At 33.2% G+C, this 12,099-nt stretch overlaps 1 protein-coding gene across 6 annotated transcripts in view; it reads left to right on the forward strand.

The window, feature by feature from the left end:
- Window positions 1-12,099, forward strand: part of Syde2 (synapse defective Rho GTPase homolog 2) — a 59,180-nt gene that overhangs the window by 21,073 nt on the left and 26,008 nt on the right. For all 6 annotated transcript variants that reach the window (XM_063257463.1, XM_023561298.2, XM_063257455.1 and 3 more), the window contains 2 exons: window positions 3,062-3,188; window positions 11,410-11,591. In XM_063257463.1, coding sequence (XP_063113533.1) covers window positions 3,062-3,188; window positions 11,410-11,591 — 309 coding nt within the window. The remainder of the gene's footprint in view (window positions 1-3,061; window positions 3,189-11,409; window positions 11,592-12,099) is intronic.

Raw genomic sequence — 12,099 nt, forward strand, 5'->3', positions numbered from 1 at the left:
AACTTAGACACATGGTTCTGTCTAGTTTATTTTGTCTGTAGGAAAGGGCCTGTAGTTTCTAATTTAGCTTTTTTTTGTCTTAAGAGTCATTTTTTCCCCTTTTCTTCTTTTTTTTAATTTGGCAGTGTGTAGAGTTTAGAGATTAGGTGGTGACCTTAAAGCTAATTATTAAGCAAACTTTTACAGTTGGATATTAAAGTAAGCAACTTGAGTGGCTTTGTACTTTTACAGTTTGTTTTCCAAAGTATTTATGAAGAGTAGGTGTGAAAAGATTGTTAATCACCTTTTTTTGATTGCCAAAAAAAAATTTTAGCAATGCCTTTTATTTCTCTGAAGTTTAGAAAAGTTTATTTTAATAAAATTTTCTCTGAATTGAAAGCTAAGATTTACATTGTACATTTGGAAATGTACTTTTTAAAAACCTTTTTTTGTTTTGTGCTTGCTTCTTCTTTCCCTATCTAGGCACACCCACAGAAGGAGGCTTACTATGTTAGCATTTTACAGACTATTATACTGCTTAAATTTTGTTAACCTTTTTATGAAGAAGTTCTATTTTTTTTAACTGTGAAAATGAAGTTTTTATAGTCATATAAAAATAATGCATCACAAGGCAGGGACCTTTGCATTTTCCAAATGCTTTTGATACTATTACCACCTATTTTCTTCTTCCAATGGGAAAAATTACTTGAGATCATATTCCTGGTCCATGCAGTACAGATTCTGGCTTTTGATAGAAGCAGCAAACAAATATTTCATGCATTTGGTTAAAGAACTCAGCATCTGAATTTAGGGGAAAAGGAATATAATTGGCTGTTTCTTTTTTTTTTTCTTTTTTTGGTACTGGGGATTGAACTCACAACCTCGTGTTTGCCAGGCAGGCGCCTACACCACTGAGCTAAATCGTTGGCCCTAATTGGCTGTTTCTAAGGAGGCCAGAATGGGAAAAATAAATAAATATATAAAATAAAACATTTTTTATAAATCAGAAATGAACTCAGAATGCTGAGCCTCCAAAAAGTATATATTTGTCTCCAATACAAACCACAGATATTTCATTTTGTTTTTTGTGTTTTGAGACAAGGTCACTCTATGTAGTCCATAGCTTGTAGTTCAAGCTATCCTTGAACGTGAGTCAGGATCCTAAAATATCCGTTCTTTGAAATAACTTACATCTAATCTTCACTTCTTCATTCATTCTTTTAAAAACTTCACCTTTTGGGGGTGAAATATGAATTTATTGTCTATCTAAGTGGTACTTCTTCAGCTTGTAGGGTCATTTTCTTCAGGAGATACATCTATATTACTGGATTTTATGACATGTAAATATGTCTACACCAGCAGGGTTATAAACAAATTTGTTTCTCTAATTGTGTCTTTGAATCCTGTTTAATATCTTGTCTTCATTTTATAGGGCAGCTACAGTACTTTTTTGAGGGGGAGAACAGGTCTCACTATGTAGCCAAGGCTGATCTCAAATTCACAGGGATCCTCCTGCCTCAGCTTCCTGAGTGCTGGATTATAGGCATGTGCCACCTTGTCCTGTCTCCATAGACCATCTACATTTTACTATGTCTGTCATGAGAGTGTCAGCCTAACATATGGCCATCCTCAATGTACATGTATCAGCAAGACTAGGAAGTTTGAATTTTCTTCTTAGTGTCTTCCTTGATTTGCCATAGTATGTCAATCCTTTTGAATGTAGCACAACTTTGTATTCTTATCTCTTAGAAAGAGTGTGCTTCTAATCATGGAGCTTATCATCTCAAATAGTTTAGATAAAATTTCTGTGTGTCATTTGACCCTTTCTCATACAGACTCAATTTCTGTCTTTATTCTGTCAGTTCTTTAGAGACTCAGAAGACTTCAGATCATAACTAAACTTGAAAATTTCATTTATGTTCTCCTATTTCTAGATTATTTATAACATTATGATTCCTATTTCAAATTCTTGAGGATAATCTTTATTTCTGTCTTGAAATAATTTTTTTCTCCATACCTTTGTTCACCTGACTGAGCTTTCTAAGTAGTCTTTGGTGTAGCAGTATAGGTGATGGCCACTTAATACTCATTAATTTTCTTAATGCTTATTCTTTTAAATAACTCATAGGTTAATCAAGCTTTTCTTTGCATAGACCAAGTTGGATTCCTCTCTAAATTTATAGTGAACTTCCTAAGATTCTTTTAGAGTCTGTATGAACTAACTGGTTTCCAGGTTTTTTAAAAATTTGTTAATTTTTTTTATTTTTTATTTTTTGAGACAGGGTATTCCTATGTAGTTAAATCTGGCCTCGAGCTCATTGTGTAGCCAAGGGTGACATCAGATTTGTGGCAGTCCTCCTGATTCAGCCTCCTAAGTGCATTAAGTGGATTACAGAAATGTACTGCCACACCTGGCTGTTGAACTGTTTTAAAAACAAATATTGTCATCAGAGGTTGTTGCAGTGATTATTATTTATGCAATATGTACAACTTAAGCCAGAGACTTTATCTTACCTTAAATGTATTATTTAAATTTCTTCCATTGCCATATAATCAATTTGATATGTTAAAAAAAACCTCAGATTTCTTTTTAATTCTTTTTTTCCCCATGAAAAGCTTTTCACAAATAGTATCCTGGTATCTTGTTTCAACTATATACTGATGTATAGATAAACTGAAATTGTAAAGAAATTAAAAATCTTGCCCAAATTTACGAAGCGAAGAATGACAGAGTTGGGCTTTACAACTCCAAACCCCTTTTTCTACTATGCGGGACAAAAGATGTGAAAGGGTACATGGTCAGGGTATGGAGATAAATTGGTTAATTGGCTGAGTACATAAAGCTTAATTAAGAGAATGGATTATATCTTTTTCTGAAATAACTAGGCCTACAAAATCATTTTCTTTTAATCATAATATAGGATTATTTATTAAACTAATTATAATCTGAGATTTCAAAAACTAAAGTATAGAACATATTTGATTCAGAACACATTTGATTAGCAAGTTCATGTATTTGTGTTGTATTATCATATTTTTACTTGCCAAATTTACTGTAATGTGGCCATAATTTTATTTCTAGGTAGTAGGACTGTATCGATTATGTGGTTCGGCAGCAGTCAAGAAAGAACTTCGAGAGGCTTTTGAGAGGGACAGCAAAACTGTTGGTCTTTGTGAAAACCAGTATCCAGATATAAATGTAATAACAGGTAACAAATAGATTTTATTTTGTACACTTACTGTAGAAAGACTGCATCTGCAAGAAAAATAATTCAAACACTATTTTTAACCTAAATTTAATTTGTATTATTCTGAACTCTTACTTTCCTTTCTTCAGAAAAACTACTCACTGTCATTTTCTATCCAGAGATACTAACTGTGATCCTGCTCCTAAATAGCCAACAGCTCTTGGGGGAAGTGAGACTTACATTAAACTAGGTATAGGTATAGTAGGTAACAGACCTCTACCTTTGCAGATGGATAAATCAAATGTCATACGAGTTCAGTTTTATTGGAGCTTAGGTAACAAAAAGATGTTTGACCCTCTGATTAGAGAACTTAGGCTTATTTACTAAGCAGAAGGGATTCATTAAATATTTTTGAGTTTGAATGATATTATTAAGAATTGTCTTTAGGAATGTCAATCTGGCAACTCCATGTGATAGATTGAAATGAAAAAGGAAAGGAAAATAAGAAAGTCTTGGCCGTAGTCATAGTAATAAGGTAATGAAAGCTAATAGATGCTTGTAGCAATAGAAATAGGAAAGAGTAAGATTGAAAGAATGTGTCATAAGAATGATTTTGAAAACTGGTTGATTGGTTATTGGTAAAAGAAATAGGAAAATTATGAAAAGGGAAATATATTTTTTAATTGTTATTTAAAGAAAGACTAAAAACAGAAAATAGGTAGAAATAATACGTTTAGAGAAAAAAACAGTAAGAAATCACTAGTTGATGTTTACATATTGTCGTTTTACAAATAGTTGTTCAAGGTGCAAAAATGGAACATGTAAAGTGGGAATTCAAACAGCGAGACTGCAAACAGTTCTGTTTAACTGTCCAACAGAAACTTAGTAACATGGTTGTCAATCCTATACACTTAAACAAACATGCAGTTATCCATATCTTCATTTATGTTTAGATTAAACAAATCAAAGCAGGTTAAAATCATTCTGAACAAAGAATAATAGTATTACTGGATTTCACATCATGATACTATGTGATCAGCACTGGGTAATGTAGTGTCTTTTTTTAAAATTTAATTTAAAGAAAGACTAAACAAAACAAAAACGGGTAGAAATAATATATAATTTCAAAGAAAAAAATAAACAGTAAGAAATCACTAGTTGATGATTACAGATTGTCTTCTTAGAAATAGTTATTCAAGATACTAAAGTGGAGCATATAAAGTGGGGATTCAGACAGTGAGATTGCAACCAGTTCTGTTCAACTATCTAACAAAAACTTAGAAATATGGTTATTAATCCTATACACTTAAACATACATGCAGTTATCCATATCTTCAATTATGTTGAGATTGAATAAACCGAGGCAGGCTAATATCACTTTGAACAAAGAATAATACTATTGCTGGGATTCACATTGTGACACTCTAGTATCAGCACTGGGTATTTTAGTTTCTCTTTTTCTTCAAAGTATCTGTTCATTTCATCATGTGTCATAAGATCAGTTCTCATAAACTGTTTATAGATTCTACACATGCATGAGTCTTAACATGTATTTCTATCCTTTCTATATTAGAAGGAGAAACAAAACAAAGCAAGGCAAAACAAAACATATTCCTATAAACACATGAAATAAATAAACATATAAGACAGTTGTGCAAAGAGTTTTACCATGGTTCCTGTGTTGTCTCTTGTTATCTCCAATAGAATTGGCTATATCATCAGACATAGTATAATTGAATATATCAGTGCATAACAGTATTAATAAAAACACAACTTTGTATATGACATAGAACTTCAAAAACCAGCAGTTATCAAACCAAAATGTGTATCAAAAAGTCTTGTCATCTTCAGTGCAGTTGCCTATACTCTCAGACTTGATACTATCAATCATACCAGTTTTGAATAAAATCTTCTCTGCCTCATTTCTGTTATGCTCTTTTTTGCCATCAGTTGTCTGCTTATCTTCTTCATTCTGTTTTCTGTTCCATGCATTGAGGCCTCTCTGCCACTGTTCCTGGAATCCTAGTACTTTTCTCTCTCTCTAGAATGCCCTGCTGGATTCTCTGTAGAGTTGGATTGGTGGTTGCAAATTTCCCAAGTTCCTCTTTGTCTTGGAAGCATCTTGTTTCTCCATTAATTTCTAGAGACAGTTTAGCAGGGTATATCAATCTGGGATGGAGGTTATTTTCTTTCAGGACTTGGAATATTTCGCTCTAGGCTCTTCTTGACTTGATGGTTTGTGTCGAGAAGTCTGCTGTTACTCTTATGGGCCTTTGAGAGGGGAAATATTAAGAAAGATTATGCAGTTAGGCTTTCGATATATTTGAAATAGTAGTAATAGATCTAAATGGATATATCAACTAAAGTTGAAAGTGCTTCTTTGTCACCAGCAAAGGATGTAGTGGAAATTTGAGACTCTTTTCTTTATGTAGATGGTAAATATAATCTAATATATAGCATTGAAAATATGTTTTCAGTACCTATTCTGAGAGATAAAGAAGAAAAAAATGAGAGTTTGAGGGTCACTGGCCTGTAGATCCTATTAAATCCTAGCAATTTTCTATAAAATATGAAAAGGCAAGAACCTAAGAGAGCTCCAAGTTTGGAGACAGGAAGAGAAAGAAGAACCATCCATAGAAGTTGAAAGGAGTAGTCAGAAAGTTTGAGAAACAAGAGACAACAGAGATTAAGGAAAGGTATTATATAGTGATATTCTATGGAGAAATCATACAATATGAGAACAGAAGAGGTCTCTGAATTTGGCTATTAGAATACTCAAATATACAAAAGTAGAATATTATGTTAAACCCTATTTATTACCTATTTATTAACATATACCCAAACGTGTCATTTACATCCCCCATTTGATCCTTCCCAAATATAGATTATGTCTCAAAATAATTTTACCAGTGAAAGATATAGATCTTGGTGGGTGGGGGGAAAGGAGTGTCCTGCAGTATGGTTCCATTGTATAAATTCTAGAAAATAAAACTAACCTACAGTGACAAAAAGATCAGTTGTTGCCTTAGGATAAAGGACACTTCAAGGAAGGTACAAGCAGGAGAGATTACAAAACAGCCTCAGGAATCTTTTGAGGTGATACTTACATTCATTGTAACTACATTCCATGGTACATACATATGTGAAAACATACAACTATACACCTTAAATACGTGCATTTTATTATATGGGCAATTATGCCTCAAGAAAGCTGTTAACTTAGTCTGTACATCCACTGTGATGCTAATACCACACTATTTACTGGCGCTTTGTAGTAACTTTGAAATTGAAAGGTGTTAGTTCTCCGATATTCTTCCTTTTCAAGATGTTTAAGCTCTTCTGAGTTTTTGAAATTTCTGGGAATTTTAGGATTAGCTTATAAATTCCCATGAAAAAGCTAGCTGGAGCTTTGATAGAATTTGTTTTGACTGTATAATCAATTTGGAGAGTGTTGCCATGTTGATAGTAGTAAGTCTTCTGTTCTACATACTTGGGATGTGGTTCTGTTTTATTTAGATCTCATACACTGAAAAATGATTTTAAGAATAAAAATATGCGTTTATTTTTGTTTTTCTATATATGTTCAATTCTTTCTGATGGTATTATAAATGGAATTACTTTATTAATTTCTTTGTTGGTCCTTTCATTTTTAGCATATAGAAATAGTTGATTTTTGTATATTGATCTTTTACTGTACTAAACTCATTCTAGTAGTTTTTCAGTGGATTGCTTAGGATTTTTTACATAAAAGATTATGCCATCAGCAAACAAAGATAATTTTCTCTCCAATGTGATTTTTTTTTTTCTATACTAGAGACTGGACCCAGGTCTTCACACTGAGCTACATCCCTAGCCCTACCCCTTGATTTATTTGTTTTCTTTTTGAAACAGGGTCTCTCTGTAGTTTAGGCTAGTCCTGACCTCACTAAATAGCCCAGACTGGCTTCAAACGCATGACAGTTTTACCTCAGCTTTTCAAGTGCTGGGATTATAGGCATGCAGCACTACACCTGATGGTTATTTTTTATTGTGATACATTGTCATGTCACATTTACTAGAGTGGACTCAAACTTGTGATCTCCGTGGTTCTTTCTTCCAGAGTGCTAGAATTACAAGCAAGTGCCACCACTTGTGGTTCTTTTGAATCTGGATTTTTGTTACTTCTTTTTGTTTTTTTTAACCTAATTGCTCTGACTGGACTGCCAATATAATGTTGAATAGAAGTGTCAAGAATGCTCTTTCATTTGTTCTGATATTAGGTGCAAATCATTCAGATGGCTAAGCATGATATTAACTGTAGATTTTTCATGAATTATCTTTATCAAGTTGAGAAAGTTCTATTCCAATCTGGTTTTTTAAATCATGAATTGTATTTTTATCTTTTTTTTTTTTGCGGTACTGGGAATCGAAATGAATTGTATTTTTAAAAAATATCTTTACTGAGTCTATCAAGAAGCTTATCTACACTTACTCTTTACTCTATTCCTATGTTGCATTAATTGTTTTTCAGATGTGAACCAACATCTCTGACATAAACTCCATTTGGTTGCAGTATATACTCCTTTTTAAAATACTGTAGAATTCTATGTGCTAGTATTTTGTTAAGTAATTTATAGTGAGAGATACTATTTTTTAGCTCTTCTGATAGTTTTAGCTGATTTGGTATCATGTTAATACTGGTTTTATAAAATGAGTTGGGAAATATTCTGTACTACTTTTGGGAAGAGTTTATAAAGAATTTGGTATTAATTCTTTAAATAGTTGATAGTGCTCCCCAGTAATGATATCGAGGCTTGGGATTTTCTTTCTGGAAATTTTAAAATCACTAATTAACTAACTTACAAGTGTGTTTAGGTTTTCTGTTTTTCTTTGAATTATCAGTTATTTCTATTTTTCTCAAGTTCTTTCATCTTAGTTACCTAGTTTATTAGATGCAGTTGTTCATCATACTTTTTAAATAATTTTTTGTTTCTATGAGGTTGGTAATAATATCTCTTTTCTTGATTTTAATCATTGAGGCTTAGTCTGTCTCTTTCATCTTTTTTATTTTTCTGTTTGTTAATGTGCCTAAAAGTTTGTCAGTTTTGCTGATCTTTCAAAGAACCAAATTTTGATGTCATTAATTTTCTATCTCATTAATTTTCATTCTAATCTTTTTTTATTTTCCTTTTACCTGCTTATTTTGCGTATAATATGCTCTACTTTTTCTAGTTTTATAAGATAGTAAAGGCCATTTTCTTCTTATCTGATATAGACATCTAAATACTATAGATTTTCCCCTAAACACTACTTTGGCTGCTTCGTAGAATTTTTTTTTTTTTTTTTTTTTTTGACATAGGATCTTGCTATATGGTTCAGATTGGCCTTGAACTCATGGCAGTCCTCTTGCCTCAGTCTCCCGAGTACTGAGATTATAGGTGTGCCTAGTTTGTTTGCTTTTTTGACCTATGGATTATTTCAAAATAATATTTGGGGGATTTTCAGGATGTTTTCTGGTATTGTTTTTTCATTTCATTCCAATATAATCACAGAAGATACTTCACAGGCTTAAATGTTTTCATAGTTTTGGCAGTAAGAGTGATTTTTAGTGTCTGCTTTTGTCTATTTCTTTGATTTATTACTGAAGCAAAACTTTTGTGTGTTTCTTTTATCTTTCCTATAGCTGAGAAATACTGCTCTCCAAAGTATTTAATTTCATTATCATACCTGATTATTATTGGATATCATTTGATACTATAAGCTTTTTTTTGCCGTACTGGGGATTGAACTCAGGGCCTTCACACTGAGCTACATTTTCCAGTCTTTTTAAAAATTTTCCAGTCTTTTTTAAAAACATTTTGAAACAAGGACCTGATGAATAGCTGTGTTGCCCAAGATGGGATTGAATTTATGATCCTCCTGCCGTAGCTTTTCAGAGTGTTGGAAACACACGCCTGGTTCTATAGACTTCCTCGAAACATGTTTTTCTTGCCTTTCCCTGGCAATACATTTACCACCTTCTGTCACCTGACTCCCAGCCTCTTCTTCGGTATTCCTGTTTCACTATTCTTATATAGTCACTTTTGGAAAATTTTCTTCCCTGAAAAATTTGATATTGTTCAGGATTATTTTCTAGGCTTTCTCTTATCACTATGTTTGCCTCTCTCATATCTCACTTGTCACAATTTTTAATTGATCATTCTCAGATCTGTGTCTGTAGTCATCTCTCTCCTGAGGCTCAGTTTTTTGTTTTTGTTTTTTGTCTTTTTGAGACAGGGTCTCACTGTGCAGTTCAGGCTGGCCTTGAGCTCACTTTGTAGCTTAGGCTGGTCTCAAACTTACAACAATCCTTCTGCCTCAGCCTCCTGAGTGCTGGGATTACAGGCATGAACCACCACACCCAGCTCAGTTTTTCGTTTTTTTTTTTTTTTTTTTTTTTTTTTTAAATCCAGCAACCTTGATTATCTCAGATGGTTCCAAATGAAACTCTTCTACCTGCTAAAATATGGTTTTCCTCCGTTGTTCCCTATTTTAAGTAATACCATTTGTATCTGCCTGCATGCTAGACCCAAACCTAAGAAAGACTATTCTTTTGTTGTTTTCTTGAGACAGGATCTTGCTCTGTAGTCTAGATGGCCTTAAACACATGGTAATCCTCCTGCCTCAGCCTCCTGAGTGCTGGAATTAGAGGTGCGCACCAACACACCCAGTCTAAGAAAGATTCTTTTGTTCCTTTTCCCTCAAAATTAGAAGGGCATTTTTGATTTAGCCACCTTGCTTTGGAAATTTATATTATAGACATGTCTGCCTTTTTACAAAGGGATGATGTACAAGGTTATTCAATACTGCATGTTTTAGAATAACAAAGGATTAGGCATACAGTAATTCAAGTATCTATCTGGAGGGAACCAAACAAAGTATGGACTATGGGACGTCCATCCATTGGAATACATTGATATGACTATAAATGACTGATGATGCTGTCTGTGTCCTGAAAAGATCACAAGGATATGGTGTTATAAGAAAAAGCCAGGAAGAGAACAGGACATACATGCTTTTATCTAATTAGGTAATAAAGGTACAGAAATAATACATTCGCATAAACAAATCTGAAAAGAATGTCAAAGATACCGATGAACCATGTTACTCTTAAAAATTGTCAGATGAGACGCTTCCTATATGATTCTGTTGAATTTTCAGAGCTTTTAGGTTAAGTTCTCAGCTAAGCTCTGAGCATGTTTTGAATCAATATTTTATGTATCAAGGCTTGTGGAGTCAGAGTTCCCCTCCTTTTCCTTGTGATCACATTTCAGCCTTTAGCTAGTACTCACTTTGCTGATATACTGGTTCCTCGTCTCACGAATTTAATTCTTTCCACAATTCTAGCCTCAAACCAAATTGGTCCTAAACTGACTCACATTTTTTCTTCAACATTGAATCTTATCATTGAATTTGATTTGGTTTGTGATCCTTTTGGTGTGAGACTAGAATTATGGAGAGAATTACATTTGTGAGTTAAGGTACATAGGCAATAATTACCATTTGCTTTTTTTTTTTTGTCCTGGGGGTTGAACTCATGACCTTGCGCTTGCCAGGCAGGTGCTTGTGCTGCTGAGCTAATCCCCAGTCCATTTGCTATTTTCTATATTACTGGCAGTATCTTTTAGTTCAAAACCATCTGTGGAAGGCTGTGGATTTAACTCAGTGGCTCGAGCATTAACCAGGTAAGCGCAAGGTTGTGAGTTCCATTCCCGGAACCAAAACAAACAAGCGAGCAAGCAAACAAAATAAAACCATCTGTGGTATATTCAATATTTGACTTACATCAATTGTGATAAGTCTCATGTTTTGGTTTTGGTTTTGGTTTTGGTTTCATTTGTTTGGTTTTAGGAATGATTTTGTATTTCTTTCATAAGATAGTACACCATTAGAGATTACCTAAACATATAGTACATATCTTTAAGACATTAAGAGATGAAATATATTTATACACCTCATTTATTTGCAAGGGCTTTGGGCCACTGGTACAACCTAAAAATGGTGACGGGATATTACTTGTGTGCATTTTTAGGTTGCTTTCTATTATCAAGATAATTTTAAAAATGCAAAATGCTAGTGTTTTGCTGTTAATACTTTTAATATTTTGTTGCTTTTATTCTTTTTAGAATATTAAAAGTTGGCTATAATACATTTAAAAATTCACTTTTGTTCTTTATTTTACTCTGAAAATCAATCACTGTCTCTGATTTGTACCCCTCCAAAGGTGTTCTTAAGGATTATTTAAGAGAGCTTCCTTCTCCTCTGATAACAAAGCAGCTTTATGAGGCTGTATTAGATGCAATGGTAAAAAGTCCTTTGAAAATGTCATCCAATGGTTGTGAGAATGATCCAAGTGATTCTAAGTACACTGTTGACCTGTTGAATTGTCTGCCGGATGTTGAGAAGGTAAGTATAATTGGCATACATTTTCCTAAAAGCTAGCTAATGAATTAAATGTTAGCAGCAGAGCTACTTACAATTTAGTTTTTTGACATTTGTGACACTCAAGAGTTTAAACCCTGTCTTTACTACTTTTTGAATAGTATGAATCTACAAATCAGTTTTATTTTTTCTACATCTGACTTTAGCCTAGGCACGAATATATAGAGAATAGATTTATTCAAGGATCTTAACCACAAAAATGATCAGTAAGTGAGATAACAAATACATTGATTAGTTTGATTCAACTGTTTTGCAATGTCTGTTTCATCTTGCTGCTGCTTTTTTTCCCCCCATTCTCCTGACCTCCCTTCAATTCCACTTCCCATCCTTATTTATAAGTTTTGTTTTCATTTTTTTCTTCTGTTCTGTTTTTGTCCCTTCTTTCTTTCCCCATCAGCTCTCCCTTGTTTCCCTTCTCATTTGAACCCTTTTTTCCCATTTCCCAGTATCTGTAATACATTTTGATTCTTAT

This window comes from Cavia porcellus, unplaced genomic scaffold (assembly GCF_034190915.1).
Source record: "Cavia porcellus strain 051 isolate PalLab524CR breed Dunkin Hartley unplaced genomic scaffold, mCavPor4.1 scaffold_1, whole genome shotgun sequence".
Taxonomy (NCBI): domain Eukaryota; kingdom Metazoa; phylum Chordata; class Mammalia; order Rodentia; family Caviidae; genus Cavia; species Cavia porcellus.